This window comes from Cicer arietinum, chromosome 4 (genome assembly GCF_000331145.2).
Source record: "Cicer arietinum cultivar CDC Frontier isolate Library 1 chromosome 4, Cicar.CDCFrontier_v2.0, whole genome shotgun sequence".
Lineage (NCBI taxonomy): Eukaryota > Viridiplantae > Streptophyta > Magnoliopsida > Fabales > Fabaceae > Cicer > Cicer arietinum.
The window spans coordinates 15,705,417-15,721,789 of NC_021163.2; the positions used below are offsets into that span (position 1 = coordinate 15,705,417).

The 16,373-nt window shown below is 28.0% G+C and overlaps 2 protein-coding genes across 3 annotated transcripts in view; both read left to right on the forward strand.

The window, feature by feature from the left end:
* Window positions 1-1,112: 1,112 nt before the first annotated feature.
* On the forward strand, window positions 1,113-13,834 carry LOC101515334 (LEAF RUST 10 DISEASE-RESISTANCE LOCUS RECEPTOR-LIKE PROTEIN KINASE-like 1.2). 2 transcript variants are annotated; one of them, XM_012714793.3, is made up of 4 exons: window positions 1,113-2,015; window positions 11,861-11,911; window positions 12,177-12,437; window positions 12,518-13,834. In XM_012714793.3, exons 1-4 carry the CDS (start codon window positions 1,235-1,237, stop codon window positions 13,534-13,536), a joined length of 2,112 nt encoding a protein of 703 aa, XP_012570247.1. In that variant the 5' UTR covers window positions 1,113-1,234; the 3' UTR covers window positions 13,537-13,834. The 2 variants fall into 2 exon arrangements, with proteins under 2 accessions (XP_012570247.1, XP_004497058.1); XM_004497001.2 differs by lacking the exon at window positions 1,113-2,015 and adding an exon at window positions 10,558-11,486.
* A 1,407-nt stretch (window positions 13,835-15,241) lies between these two features.
* LOC101488413 (LEAF RUST 10 DISEASE-RESISTANCE LOCUS RECEPTOR-LIKE PROTEIN KINASE-like 1.1) overlaps window positions 15,242-16,373 on the forward strand; it is a 2,594-nt gene continuing 1,462 nt past the window's right edge. The window contains exons 1-3 of the mRNA XM_073367124.1: window positions 15,242-16,075; window positions 16,129-16,210; window positions 16,348-16,372. Coding sequence (XP_073223225.1) covers window positions 15,359-16,075; window positions 16,129-16,210; window positions 16,348-16,372 — 824 coding nt within the window. The 5' untranslated portion in view covers window positions 15,242-15,358. The remainder of the gene's footprint in view (window positions 16,076-16,128; window positions 16,211-16,347; window position 16,373) is intronic.

Here is a 16,373-nt window from a genome sequence, read left to right on the forward strand (position 1 = left end):
GAAAATGTATAAAGTATTAGAATTGGAAAATAAAGTTAATTGAAGTTAAGTCTACATATGTGTTTGAATTTGAACTCATAATTCTTCATTTCTCTATAATTAAGATTCATGAGTCTAGTCATTAAACTATTTAATTTAAATAAATAAAAATAAAAATAATACTTAAATAATATTGTAAAATGATCAATAAAATAAAATATTTTTTTTGTTAAAAAGACGTATATTGTGAGATGGAAAAAATATTATTTTATTTACTTAATTTTTTTTCAGCCTACAGTTTATACTTATTTATTTATTTTAGATTTAATTCATTATACCATTAATTTGAAGAATTTTATACTGTCAATAAATTATAAATATTATATATCATTAATTATATTTAATTATAATTATAATTACTTCAAAAATCATACAAATTAGTTAGACATGACACATGGATGGTTTTAAATGTTTTATACTAAATGCATATCATAATTAAACTCATTTCATTTTCCTCTCTTTCTCTTAATTTTATAGTTACATTCAAATCATCCTAAAAGACTTACAATAACCCTTATACCCTCATTGAATAATACTATATCCAGTAAATATATATTTTTTTTAAATCAACTACTGAGTTAAAGGTTACTATGACAAATCTATTTCTACAAATTTTGATTTTTGATATTATATTTATAATAATTGTTTAAATCGTCAACATGCGTTAAAATTATTATTATGTACAAAAATAAATTACAATATCAATCATTGACATTGTAGAATATTTTTATTTTGTTCAACTACTCATAAAAAAACTCAAATTAGTATTCGAATAATCAAAATCATCGGAAAAGAAAATATTATCATAAAAGTCATTAAAATACAACTTATGGTTATAACACCATTAATTAAATCACCTAAGGTTTTGATAATCCAATAAATTTAAAATGACTGGGATCTATATTTTTAGAAACTAAAAGCTATAGTATTACGAAAGTGAAATTTGCCATATGTTATGTTTTTATATCTATCTTGAGTATTAATCATAGAATTTTACTTTTGAGAATTGATTCAAAGTTATGGGGCAGAGAAGAACAATTAGACAACTCCTTTATACTCAAAGAAATGAAAATCATGTAATAATAATAATAACAATCCACTTGCTGGTCAACCTTCACGGTTCACATTTGATGGCACCATTCTCTTATCTCTCTCTCTCTCTCTGACTCTCTCCACAATCAAACAAATCTCCACAATGAACCAAAATCCTCTATTCTTTCCCTTCTCTTCTTCTTCTCCCCTTTTGATTTATTCATACACCACCCTCTTTTTTATTCTTATCATAACCACTCTATGTTCTGTAGATCCACAATTTAAAGCATGTGAACCCAAAACATGTGGCAACCAAAGTATAAGCTACCCTTTTTATATCAAAGGATTACAACAACCCTTTTGTGGCTACCCAGGTTTTGGTCTCACTTGTGACAATATTAATGGTTTTCCAATCCTCAATTTTTCTAATTCCCTTTACTTCATCGACGAAATTTCCTATCAAAATCATTCATTACGAGTTTCAAATGTTGTTTTTTCAAGACCAAACAGCACTCAAAAAGGTTGTCTTTTTCCTATCCAAAACCTCACTTTGATCAATAACGTGTTCTATGTTGCACATAACCAAAGTGAAGTGAGATTGTTCTTCGGATGCGACTTAACAAAGCTACCCAGAGAGCTAAAAGGGAACAAAATTGGTTGCTCTGCAGAAAATGAAACGAATTCGGTTGTGGCATTGTATGAAGATGATAAAAATGTAAGCTTTGTGTCAAAGAGTTGCAGGGATGAGGTTGTTTATGCGACGGTGGAAAATGGTGTGAAAGGAGGGATTCAAGAGGCACTGAGAAATGGGTTCAGATTGAATTGGATAGCTAGTGATTGCAATGAGTGCAACATAAGTGGAGGGAGGTGTGGATTTAATGTATCTATATTCAGTTTTAGGTGTTACTGTCCTGATAGAGTTCATGCTGCAAAATGTGGTACAGGTTAGTCGCTCTTAATTCTTAATTCCTCTTTGTGCTTTTCTTATAGCTTTTTTCAGTTTTTTAATATGTTTATTAGAACTATTTGAGTTTATCTTAATGACATAAATATACATGAGACTATTCCAAAGAGATTTTGGAAATAACTTAAAAGACATATTCCTAAATTGTTTTTAGTTTACTTTCATAAATTGTAGCACAAGAAATTAACTTATAAGTATATCAAAACAATTTTGATTTGATTTTATAGATATAACTTATACATAAACTTACATGATAAAAGCTTATATATGTTATAAACATTTAGTTAAGTTTTTAATGCAAAAAGTAACAAGGAGTGTCTAACTAATTAATTGGCTTAATTACTTGGTTTAGTATTTATTAACCCTCTTTAACATCCAAAAACGTAAAACAATACTCTTACTTGGGAAATAACTATTTCAATTACAAGTCTACAACTACTCAAATATGCATAAGTGATTTAAGTGATTTCTAGGAGTTAGTTCAAACAAACTTTTTTCCTATGAAGATAGTTGTTTTAGCTTTTTCTGGTGTGTACCAAAAAAAGTGAAAAGTGAGTTATGTACAAAATTTCAATATATGACAATTGCCCAAAAAATAATTGAGTATCATAAATAGTTCTTCTGTTAATGTTATTACAATGAAGATAACAATGGAGTGGATTAGTATTTGATATGATGTGATAGAGCTCTAGTTATCATAGTATTATTTGAAAGAGACTGATTTTAATTATAGGAGTCCAAAGTCTTCATCTCATAATTGCGCATATGCAAATTAATTCACATTAATTACTATCATATATAATTCAGATCTTCACTCTTTAGTTATATTTTCAACCATAATAACAATCACCACCTTTCTATTTGTTGTCACGATTCACGAACATAGAAACTCTTTCCTATGACTATTATACTACTTTTCGTGGAAATAGCTCAGGCTACTGATTTGGATCAATAACTCTTGTTTCGCTATCCCAAACTATTAATTTACAGCGAATCATTTATATAAACTTGTATGATTAAAACAAAATTGTCTTTATAACGGTTTTCTTAGTATTTTATTCCCCAAAGTTTAATAGCTTTTATTAAGATGTTAATTTTTAAGTAGTGTTTGAGGATTATTTTTTGATAAGAAAGTAGCATTTGAGCTTGTATCATATAGAGTATCACATATTTGTTTATCTTCGAGACTTGTATATCTTCACTTCGAAACTGGAGTTTCAATTGATGTTTGTCTCTCTATCTATAGACAAAAAAATATCATTTTTTTACATCATTCTCTTAGTAAAAAAATCTGTTAAAACATATTTTTATTTCATTTAAATTTTATTAGCTAATTCAACGATTAATTTTATCAAATATTTCAAATTCTATATATGATAATAGACCAACCTACTTAAGTAAGAGGGATGTTAATAACACACTCTTCAACATATTTTTTTTAACACTTTCTACGATTATTAAATTGATATGAATCTACAAATTTATGTGAAATTTATATAAATTTTAATCAACAATAAAGAATATGTTGAGAAATGTATATCAGATATATGGAGTGGTTTTCATATAAATATTTGGAAACTAATAAATTTTAAGCAATAGAAAAGAATATGTTGATAAATGTGTGTTAGAGAGTGCAATGCTAATTAAGACTAAAAAAAAAAAGAGAGTGAAATGTTAATTTTTTTAAAGATAATTGTGTTACCAATTTAAATATCTTACTACAAAGTACTAGTATTTATCAGTTGTACTTTCCAAAGATTTAGGTATAGTAAACAACTTACACCTTTTTTAGAATAAACAAATTACAATTAGATTTTATAAAATAGTCTATGATGGCTGTCGGGTGACAAACTTGGGTCTTAATTTATTTGACAGGCCCTATTTAAACAAAATCTTGCTCGGCCCATATATTTTTAGTCTTACATATTGTCCCTCATTAAGCTCAAACAAAAAAGAAAGTTAATTAAGTTTTTTTATTTCTATAAATATATTAATATATTTTTTTATATTTTTATAATTTTTTTTAAAAAACGGCCTATCAAATATTTTCCATTAATAATTTTGATCTTTGCCTTTAGAATAATTTATAGGTATCATCTGAATTTTTAAATGATTTTATGTATGTATGTTTAAAATATTATAAGAATATTTTCTGTTTAAATTTATAGTTTTTTAACAAGAGATGAATTAAATATAATATTTTTATCCTTTTAGAGCTTTAAAATGTATATTTAATTAATCTTTTGTTAAAAAATTCTAAATTTTAGTAGGGAAATTCTTATTATATTATAAACATACATGCAAAAGATCATCTAAAACTTCAAATGATACACACGAGTTGACTTAAAAGCAATAGTCAAAATTGTTGATATAAAATACATAAGAAATCATTGTTTAAAGAAATATTTTAGAGGGATTAAAAACGAAATATGATATATTTAAAAAGAAAATAATTTTTTTAACTCAAAAAATAAAATTAAAAAGTTGATACTAATATTAAATGTATTAATAATAACATTATTTTTCAAATTCACCATTCAAGAGTGATGATCAATTTATATTCTCCATCATAGTATTTACTGTTTACTTAGTGGTCATTATAAAAGAAGATATATAATAGTTTATTTTTATAAAAAAAAGATAAATAATTAATACAATTACAAATTGAAAGAAAATCATATAAAAATGAACAGAAAAATACTATGGCCTTGATGAAAAGAAAAGTAACCAACTTAGCAATTTTATTAGCAAAAATTAGTGTGTAAAAGTGTCACATACTAAAAAATAGACATTTAAACTATGTTAATAATTCAAAGTTATCACATATAATTTGTAGCACTATATATAATATATATTTAAAATAAGTCAAGACAAGCTTGGCTACTATACCAAAACCTAATATTGGAATCCAACAAATACATAACAGTTCTCGTTAAAAGCATTGTCAGGAAAATTTAAAGTGATAAAACTATGGTGAAGGGAAAAAATATAATGTATTTAAAAAAAAAAAGGAACAAACTCATTACAGAAAACCAAATTCTGAGAGCCCTAATCTATTACCATAATAGCCTTTAACCCCAAAGCAGGAGTATCCTTCAACCAAATAAAATCAAAGATAGAAAGACCAATGAAAGCTATAATATCCTCACATCTCTTGTCACAAAAGATACCACCACAAGCAACGAGACCATGACTACCCTTTGTTGTACTATTAGTGTTGCATTTAGTCAAATGAAAGGTTGCTAATTCGGGTATATGATTAAAGAAACTTTCGGAAAATAATTCAAAATAATGAAATCACACATAGAAGAGAAGACAATTGTAAAAAGATTATCACTCAAAAAAATATTCAAGAGCTTATGACAATATGCCATTGAATAATGTTAATGATACAAAAGTTAGTTAAGTAAATTGATTTTCTTGATCACATAAAAAAAGTACATTTTGAAAAATACAATTTTTGAAAAAACTTGTTCCATATAAATAAACGAGTCATTTTAATAAACAACTTTATCTGTCCATCCTACATTTCTTAAAAATTCCACATGATTTTAGAAGTGTCATTTTAAACTTTTATGTGGAAGCACACACTTGAAAGGTTACAAAAACTATGTTTTTATTAAAATTGTACATCCACCATAAAATGGAAAAAATCATCGGGTAAAAAAGTTATGGAATATGGATCTCAACTGTCTTATCTAAATTAACCGCCAAGATAATTTAAAATCTAAATTTAGTTTATATATATTATTAATAAAAATAATTTATATACTATCAATTAATTACAATCAAATTATTGATAACGTTTGATTTTTTCATAACTATTTCTTAAATTATGTACATAATTGGTCATGTAGTGATCACATAGTATAAAAAAAATTATAATTAATAATACATATTAAACTCTTAAAATTAATTTATTAATTTTATAATTTAAACAGTTGGATCTTAAATCAACTACTAAAATTTATATGCTACATGAAACCATATGGTATTCTAATTGTAGCGAATTCCAGTCCATGCAACTTATGGGTTGGCGAGCTGGATGCATCAAAATCTGTTCCAAAAATAATTTATTCCAAAAAATATCAGACTTAAATGGAAAAAATTAGCACTTCCTCTAATTCCAAATAATTAACCTATTTATAAAAAATACTTATGAAAAATACAATTTAAAGTAATTAATCTTTTAATTTTTAAAGTAATATTAATTATATTTTTTCAATCATATTCTCTAATTAATAGATTCTACGTGCATACTTCCGATTAAATATCTTCTAATTTTCATTTTTAATAATTGTAAATATTTTGATTCACTCATACAAATAAAAAAAAATGAAAATATATTTGACTTAAATTTTTAGTCAAATACATATTATCTGTTACTTATATTTGTAAACAAATGATGTATATATATAATAAATATAATTTAATAAAAATATATACTTTTTTGATATAAAAAGTTTTAAATGAGTTAGATTTGGAGAATTTATCAAAATCAGGGTAACTTCAAAGTTCAGAGAGAGCTATTTGTTCTCTCTCTTTTTCTTATACAAGCTATTTTCTCTTTTCTAATTATATACTTTTGGTTAGTTTGTGTAAAATAATAAAATAAATAAATTATTTTGAACATTTCTTAGAATGCTTTGGCTGGTCAGATCTATACTCAACCCGCATGGTTGGCAGGTTAACTCACATAGCTATTTTTGTTGGTCTAGGTATGTTGACCTTGTGGATTGAGAGGAGTTAAATCTATGATCTGTTATCTATTTAATTCTTATAATTTCTTCCAAATTATGAAATAATTTTATCACTCAATATAAAGTGGTTACTTAAAAAAATTATTTACATCATTGAAATAAAAAAGTCGTACTTGTATATTCCAAGTCGTTGATTTATAACACATTTTGAATACTTCAAACAAGTAGTTGTTGATACAATAGTGTTGTAATGAATACTTTTAATTTGCAATGGTTTTATGAGGGAGCTATCTTCGATGTTGACGTAATTATTATTTAAATACAGAAAGCAACTATATAAAATATTCTAGTGATTATTTATTTTGTTGGTACTAGTGATTTTCTATTAAAGAACATCCGTTATGTAAAATATCTGCTTTAAAATATACTACTATATTATATTAAAAAGAAAAAATAGTAGTACTATATTACTCGTAACATATTTGAAGTGATATTTATGGCTATTTAACTAGTTTCAGTAGCTGTTAGCATTTATGGCTATTTATAATTGGTTGAGGATAAGATGTGTCGAGTTCAAAAAGAAAAAAATCAAAGCTTAATTCCGAACTATTACTTGCTGTGGACTTTTTCAAGCAAATATTGACATTCTTAAAATCTTATTATTTATTATATTATTCTTAATTATTTACATCCCAATTCACGTTTTTTTTTTGTTAGAGATAATTTTGACAGAATTATAATTAATAGTATTTTGAACTTTAAAGACGATAAAAGAAAATGGATACAAAATTTCTTAAAATTCAACACATAAGAACAAATTAGTTTGAATCATTTCTATCTAAATCTCTTTTAATCCTCTTTATTTATTTTATATAACATTTTTTTATTGAATTAAAAATTTATATCATTTAAATTATACGTGTAAAGTTTTACACAAATATAAAATTATTTAATAACTTATTGAGTATTATGATGATTAAAAAAATGTTCAATAAAAAAATATAAGATGTTAATTTTGATGTATTTTAATAACATATCAAATAATTTTATATTTGTATAAAAATAAATAATCTATATAATATAAAACTTTCAATCTAAATAAAAAAAATTAAAAGACAAAATTAAGATAAATAGAGTGAGTTAAGAAAGACTGAGAGAATCTAAATTCAAAAAGAAATAAAGAAATTAGTAAATAATAGAATAGCTAAGTGAATTGAGGTACGATAAAAAATATCATATTAATAAAAAAATATAATTAATGTTTCACATATATTTTAAGAGATTAATTATTATGCAGTGGTGCAAATTCTTTTTATATTTAATTAAATTACATCATAGTTCTACTTTCTTAAGTTAGTTTTTAAAATATTTATACAAATAATTATTTGATTAGACGTATATGTAAAACAAAATTTACACTATTATCATATACCAATTAAATTCATGTTTTAAAATTAACAAATGATTTAAAGTAAACATCTATTTTAAACGTGACAATGAATATGAGATCAAAAAAGTACTTAATAAATGATTGAGAAAATAATATAATTTAATCAAATTACCATCTCCCTCTAGAGTCTCTATGGTTGGAGGATTCAAATGGGAGCGTACGAGTAATTTTTAATGATATTGTTTGAAATCTCATATACTTTTTTCCCTTTTATTTTGTGGGATTTGAAGGAGAGGAAGATCAAATAGAACAAAAATAATTTATAAATTATTTAAAAAAAATTAATTCTTTAAAATCAATATAAATTTAATTGACACCTCACTCTTCTTCTTTTTTTATTTATTTATTTTTTATAAATATATACTTTTTATTTATTTATTTCTGTCTTATTATCTCCGATGAATTAAACCAACCTTATAAGTTATCTAGTCGTTGATGACCTTAAATTTCATAAAGGAACCTTATTCAGTATGTAGGTCAAAGTTGAAACATTTAATAGCACTAAACTCTTTAATTTCAACACCCCACATGCGGGGTCTGATTTCATATATTTGGATTAAATTAGAGAAACTCTATTATTTTTGGTAATACGTCATTTATGATTAGGGATGAAAATATGTCGATAGTGGCTTACAATTTAGTTTACATTTCACTAAGGTTAGGCTTGATTTTCTTTTTAAAAAATAAATAAAGTTAACACTTCTAAAAAAACTTATTTAGTTAAAAAAAGTCAAGCCACATGACACATAGTAAGTCTTTTAGGCCTACTAGGTTGATCTATTTAAATATATATAAATAATATTTTTTTACTATTATAATTATATATTAAATTTTGATTTTTTTATTATATATATTCAACTTTTAGTAATTTACGCATATTAACTTTTTAATTTTTGACATATTTAAATATATTATTATAAATATAATTTAAGTATAATATATATGAAGTCATATTCTTCAAAATGTGATGTTAAATATCAAAATAAAACTTGATTTTATTAACATATTAACTCGTTAATCTATTTAAAGATATGTTTGATTATTTATTTAAAAATGTTAAAATGAAATAGACTTTTAAGTAAGCTAACATGTCATACTAAACTTCTATTAAGATCAAACTCATGTATAAAAATTAAGTCTATGATAGGTCACATGTCAAACTTAGACCTTGAATTTTTTGACAGACTCAGGTTGAACAAAACCTAATTCGATTCAGCCCTATTCATATCCCTATTTATGGCAAAACTATCTCAAAGGAATAACAAAAATGTAGTTAAACTAAAATAGAACCAAAATTAATTAGGGTCTTAAAGTGAAACTAAAAAAAAATTAAATGATTAAAAAAATAATTTAACCAATTATCTTTCAATTATTCAAAAAGAGAGAGAAAAGTGAATAATCATTTAGTTATTTTCATTTAATGATAAAGTCTTTCTTAGGGTTGTTCAATATATTTGTTTGAATGTATGTAAGTGGTAAAATATTGAAATTACCAATAATTTGCTTTTTAGGATTAGCGTTTTTTTTTAATCTTAGGGATGAGAATGATATTCGTGGAGTGATACTATCCATATTTTGCATCAGTCATTAGATGAATAAAAAAGCATGTTTAATTTTTAAATGAAATTAATTCTTATGCATTTTTTATATTGTCAATATAAATGTTGAATTTTTACAATAGTTTAACTTTTGTTATATTTAATCTAAAATAATTATTTATGAATGTTTACACAGACTCATTTGAAGGTCCAATTTTAGTGTGGTACCCTTCAATTTTTGAAAACAAATACTCCAAAGGGATAAGTGTTGTATTAGACACGAATAAGATATGGATGATAATTTCCGCTAAACAATTTCTTCTCATTTAACATTAACAATGATTATCATTATGATAATGACATGTACAATCGATGAAGATGAGACAGAAACGCTTGTTTACAAACGCGTTTTCTTTGGAGCCACTTTTGAATAGTCACGTTGAAGTGAAGTGTGAACCAAACTTCTCTATAACTGTCTTATTCCCAAAGACTCTTTCAACGTCAAATTACTGGCTAGTATTAATTTTTTTCTCTGTTCCCTTTCCAGTATTCAACCACAAGGACCCACTATTTCATTTCAAATAACAAAGTCTAGATGGACTCACTTCTCACTTTTCATATTTCTGAATCTTATAGTTTCCATGCATACTAAGTTACTAACTACTAATTTTCTAATTGTTAATTATATTAATTTGCGTGGCTTAGACCGTTTAGGCCTCCAAATACCAATAGCAAGAAGATTGAGATGTGCAGTTTATGAAGTCAAGCCTTTGTCTTTAGTAAGTTGAGCAAGAATTTGGTCTTATCTCAACTTCCCTATAGGCCAAGGTATCATCATGTGTTCACACCTTCATTTTCAACCACTCCAACTTGGTGCTGTTATTATATTGTAGACAAGACTAAAGAGTGTACATTCAACTTACTTTTTTTTATAAAATTTAAGATCTCTGTCCCCTTGAGTTCCATTGTCTTTTTTGCTCATTAAGTAAGAGAATTAAGGATGAGTTCAATTTATGAGTTTGTTATGTTGCTTTTGTTTTCACAAGTCATGTTGCTAGTTGTGTTGGTGAGTGGAGATGAGAATAAGTACGAAGAAGGAGAGTGTCCACCTTCATTTAGTTGTGGATATCTTGGCAATATCAGCTTCCCTTTCACTACAACTGAACACAAAGACTGTGGCTTATTGCCAATACAATATTGTCATGAATCTATGATGAAGCCCAAAGTGATCCAATATCAGTATAAAGGGATATTGTTTGAGTTTGAGGTTGAAGCTGTAATCCCTCCTTTGTTTCACGCTGGTGGTGGTAGTGTTTCTTCTACTTGTATTTTTAGAGACAAACAACTCTACAAATTACTTCAAGACAAAAATTGTGAAGCTTTCAGATATAATTTTACTTTTCCTCCAACCCCTGATCACTTTGTTTCTTTTAACCCCGATACTTATACGACCTTGTTCATGTGCAACCATACCCTTCATGTCAACCCTCCAAATTATATGCATAACTATACACACTGTTCTCATTACAATATCTACTACCAGCCTCACATCAGGGCTGATAATGCGTCTCGCAGTGCTTTTACAGCTTGTACAAATGTCAAGCTTCCGATTAAAGACCTCGCTGACTCTGACAACCCTTTTACTTTTGTGACTGCTGATATCTTAACTGAAGTGAAGATAACAGATGAATGTGCACATTGTCACTACATGCAAAGAGGATGTTGTCAACTTGACATCAATGGAAGGTTTTTTTGTGCCAATGGTATACTAAAACAGACATCCTGGAAACATAAGCACATATAAATGCACTGCACTCTATAGTAGTTGCTTCTTTGATTTGTTTTCCACATTTTAGGTACATAGATGTTTCCAACTAAATTTGTGGAGCATTGTTTATTTATCTGTAAAATGCCCGTGTACATCGATGTGACTAATCTAAGTACTATTTTTTTTTTCATTAATATTTTGAATTTACTACACCTCTTAGCTGATTTCTTAGTACTCTTGGATGGCCAGAGCTGAGTTCCATTGTTTGACTGTTTAATATTGTCAGTGCAAAAACTCTAGCAAACTGTATTTTTCTCTGCACAATTTTATCTTTATATGACAAATCTGAATTGTTTCTTCTAATTGCAGGTACAATTATAGAGAAAAAGGGGCTGAGTCGGAATGTCAAACTGGGTGTAGGTAATGCACACTTTACATATCTTTCATCACACTGCACACCACTTCAAATTCATTGATCCTGAGTGTGAAAGTTAATCAGTATGTTCTGCTCATGGGATGTTAAGATTTCTTTTGACACTTTTTCTTAATATTTTTATCTAAAAAGATGAAACTTATTTTAAAAATATTTGTGTGATTCCAATAATGCAATGGCAGGTTTCATTCTTTTTTTATGTTTTATTATAGTAATCTTCAATTGATATATTCTTTTGGCAATTTTCCACAGGTTTGGGAATTGGAATCACAGGCATCTTGTTGTTTGGGTCGCTGTTTCTCCTTCTACTCTACAAACGAAAACATGCTATATCAGTTCGACACTTCCAATCTAATAACTCTTATTCTGATTCCTCGGTGAATCCACGCCGAGAATTTGGTAGCAAATACTTTGGAGTTCCAGTATTCTCCTACGAGGAGCTTCGAAAAGCAACAGACAATTTCGATCATACTAAAGAACTTGGAGATGGAGGCTTTGGTACTGTCTACTTTGGTAGGCACATAATTTACTGACACACTAAATTACTCTTTCCATCTTAATGTATAACTTACACTTCAACCTTTAAAATTCAGGAAAGCTTCCAGATGGACGTGAAGTTGCTGTCAAGCGTTTATACGAACACAATTACAGGAGAGTACAACAGTTCATTAATGAAGTTAACATCCTCACTAATTTGCGGCACAAGAATCTCGTGTCCCTCTATGGCTGCACTTCGCGGCACAGCCGTGAACTACTGCTTGTGTATGAATATATCTCAAATGGCACCATTGCATGTCATCTTCATGGTGAATTGGCCAAACCCGACATACTACCATGGTCTATACGAATTAAAATCGCCATAGAAACTGCTACTGCCTTGGCTTATCTCCATGCTTCTGGTATCATTCACCGTGACGTGAAAACCAGCAACATACTACTCGACAACAATTTTTGTGTTAAAGTAGCAGATTTTGGACTTTCAAGGTTATTCCCTGAGGATGTCACTCATGTTTCCACAGCTCCGCAAGGGACTCCGGGTTACCTTGATCCAGAATATCACCAATGTTACCAACTTACTAGCAAGAGTGATGTATATAGTTTTGGAGTTGTACTCATTGAGCTGATATCATCTAAGCCTGCAGTTGATATAAGCAGAAGTAGGGATGAGATTAACTTGTCAACTCTAGCAACAAAGAAGATTCAAGAGAGTGCAATTGGTGAGCTGGTGGATCCTTGTCTTGGTTTTGATGAAGACAATGAGGTAAATAGGATGATAGTTTCAGTGGCAGAATTGGCTTTTCAATGTTTGCAAAAGGACAAGGAGTTGAGGCCTTCTATGGAAGAAGTATTGGATGAACTTAGGAGAATAGAAAGTGGGAATGATGGGGTTGTGGTTGTAGAGGAGGCAGATATTGATGGTGTTGGATCTTCGCACAGTAATGTACATCCACCACCACCACCATCAGCCGCCTCGCCTGAATTGGACGACATTGGATTATTGAAGAATACGAAGCATATGTCATTAATGAAGAATATGAAGCATCCGTCTTCACCAAACACTGTCACTGATAAATGGGAAAGTATAAGTACTACGCCTAATGTCAGTGCTTAATCACTTTGTTTTGATAATCCATTTTTACTGTATCAACTTTAAGCATTCATTATTATTAGTTGAAACATGAAAATGAACGAGTCAATGTATCATTGTTGTCTCACCCGCTTGTATAGATGATAATACGATGATTATTTTTCGCAAAATTGTAGTAAATGATCAGACAAAGAATTGAGTTGAGAAGGAGGTACATGTAAATATCATTAAAAGAGGTACAAAAGTAAGACATAGAAGAGGGGGAATCTTTTTTTTCCCTCTTCATCTTTGAAATGCTTAATCTGTACATTATATCCGTTCACCTTTTGTTGTTCAATCAAGTAATTTATCACATTTTACCATACCTAGTGCAATAACATAATCTACATGAATTTTTTCATTCCAAATTATATACATATACTTATTCAATTTTATTTAATATTTTTATATATTATAAATTTTAATATTTTCTTGTAAAAAAATATGATTTCTAATATTTATTTTTTATTTTTTTTATTATCTAATAATTATTATTTTATTATATTAATTATGATAAACGACTTTTGAATTTATCGTTTTATATATGAACATGTGTGGTGAGACCGGATCTCCGTCGACAATATAAAAGTGGATGCGGAAGTCCTTTGACCTATAAAACACGGATACTTTTAAAATGGTGAAAGAAATGTTGCGGGTATTTGTCTGGTGATGTGCTCGTTGATACTATGATTTTTTTTATTATTTTATTGCAATTGAAATTAATGATTATCTTATATATTAATATATTATCATTATGTATGTATTTGAGTTTATTTATTATTGTAAATAAATATAATTTATGATTTTTTAAATTTTTATTGTGATTTTATATCGTAAATTTAATAATTTAACTCTCTTCATTAAATCTTGTCTCATTCTCGTATGAGTACTCGTACCATCCATGCCTATACATCATACTCCCTCTAGTTACTAATATATAAAATCAATAAAAAACCTACTTTCATAATTATTAAAAAAAATTAGTTAAGTGTAATTAATTTTCTAAATTTTATGTAATTAATCCAATGCTGAAATTTTGTCCTCGTTTTCTTGCCTTTGCCTTTAGGGGAAAGTTGCATGTTGGAAGCTAATTGGAAACTTCAGGTGCCAAGAAATTTAATAAAGTACGGTATATAAAAAAAAAAGAAATTTAATGAAGTCATGAAATGTACTAGTATGTGTGACTGTGAAATTGTTAAAACATTTTTCCTTATATGTACAGTACACTTCTAAGTTACTACTAACCTTGACCTTAAACAAATGTCCATATCCAGATATCTCACAGGCTTGAAATAGGATCTGGAAAATAGAAGAGAGAAATAAAAAATAAATAAAGATATGATATGATATCTCCACTAAAAAGAATACAATGTGGAAAAATTGTGAGAAATTTGGATCCGTTATATTTCTTCTAATTAACCACTAGGCGCAAACGACTAAACAAAAGTTTCCTTAGTCCCAATCTCTACGAGCAATGAAATTCCAAGTTGAAAGTTGGAACAATAAATTTACATAGCCAGCAATACACGTTTGTAACTTTGTATCGTATCACATATATATGGACTACGGTTAATCTACCTCTCTTTTTCACCAAGTCTTCTTCCTTCATTTTCCAAGTCAACTAACGTATCAAATAAGTTCTCTTTTTTGACCACTTGATTCAGGCATCACACTGACAACATATCAATTTCTGAAGACAATGTATGTAACAGTTCACACTAACAGTACTTAACCTTCACTGCATCAATAAAGAACCGGTTTTTATTTTTTTGTTAAGAATCCATTACTTATTTCTCGTTTAGTAGGGATGGCTCGAGTTGATTTGTTTTGCTTACTCTTGTTCTGTCAGCTCATGCTGATTTTATCAGCAGGGTATGGAAACAAGTACAAATCTAACTGTTCACGCTCCTTCAGTTGTGGAATTCGTGGGAATTTACGTTACCCTTTCACCAAGGCAGAACAACCAGACTGCGGCTTTATACTCATACATGGCTGTGACAGTGGTTTTTATTCACCCAAAATGATTCAACTGGAGAAGAATGCAAAAACCATTGAGTTAACAAGCCTAATTGACCAGAACACCATTACACTTTCCGATAAAGATTTTTACAACCGTTTGCAAGATAATGTTTGTGACACTTTGAGCCACAATTACACTCTTCCTTCTCCTTCTCCTTTGGTTTCTTTTTATATAAGCTATAACGTAACTCTCTTTCGATGCAAACACAACCATGACATAAAGCCCCCTGCAAAGTATTTTCAATACAATTGTTCTGACTATGATATCTATTATGACACTAGTCAGTATCCTAATGTTACTAAAGACAAGGCACATAGCTTTTTCTCATCTTGCTCGGTTCTTCAGTTTCCCTCCAAAGACTTGACTGATACAAAACAGATTCTATCATTTGTATCTGGTCAGATGGTTGTTAAAATAGTATTATCTGCTGATTGTGATGAGTGCTGCAACCACAGAGGAGGCCAATGTAGTCTTGATGCCAACAAAATGTTCTACTGTCACAATGGTATGCTTCACATAAATTTCTCATACTCATGCATTCCATTTGTTGATTTATGGTTTACTTACAAAATTGTTTCAACTTGGGTTCTGATGCAGAGCGGAGAAAATATTTTAAGCTGCTACTTGGACTTGGAATAGGTAATATATATGCATAATGTTTTTTTAATAGATAACCAAGGGGAAGAATTCATATATATGATGTTCCTATTATACATATATATATAAATTTAAAAAAAATCTTTTTTCTGATTGACGGTTGAATTTTCCTATTACAGGTTTAAGCATTACATTGTTGGTACTC

Bases quoted from the DNA above. Each gene is read 5' to 3' on its own strand.
- LOC101515334 (XM_012714793.3), top strand. From the start codon at position 1,235: ATGAACCAAAATCCTCTATTCTTTCCCTTCTCTTCTTCTTCTCCCCTT. The intron at 11,912-12,176 runs GTAATGCACACT...AATTTTCCACAG, and splicing joins GAATGTCAAACTGGGTGTAG to GTTTGGGAATTGGAATCACA. The intron at 12,438-12,517 runs GTAGGCACATAA...TTTAAAATTCAG, and splicing joins CTTTGGTACTGTCTACTTTG to GAAAGCTTCCAGATGGACGT.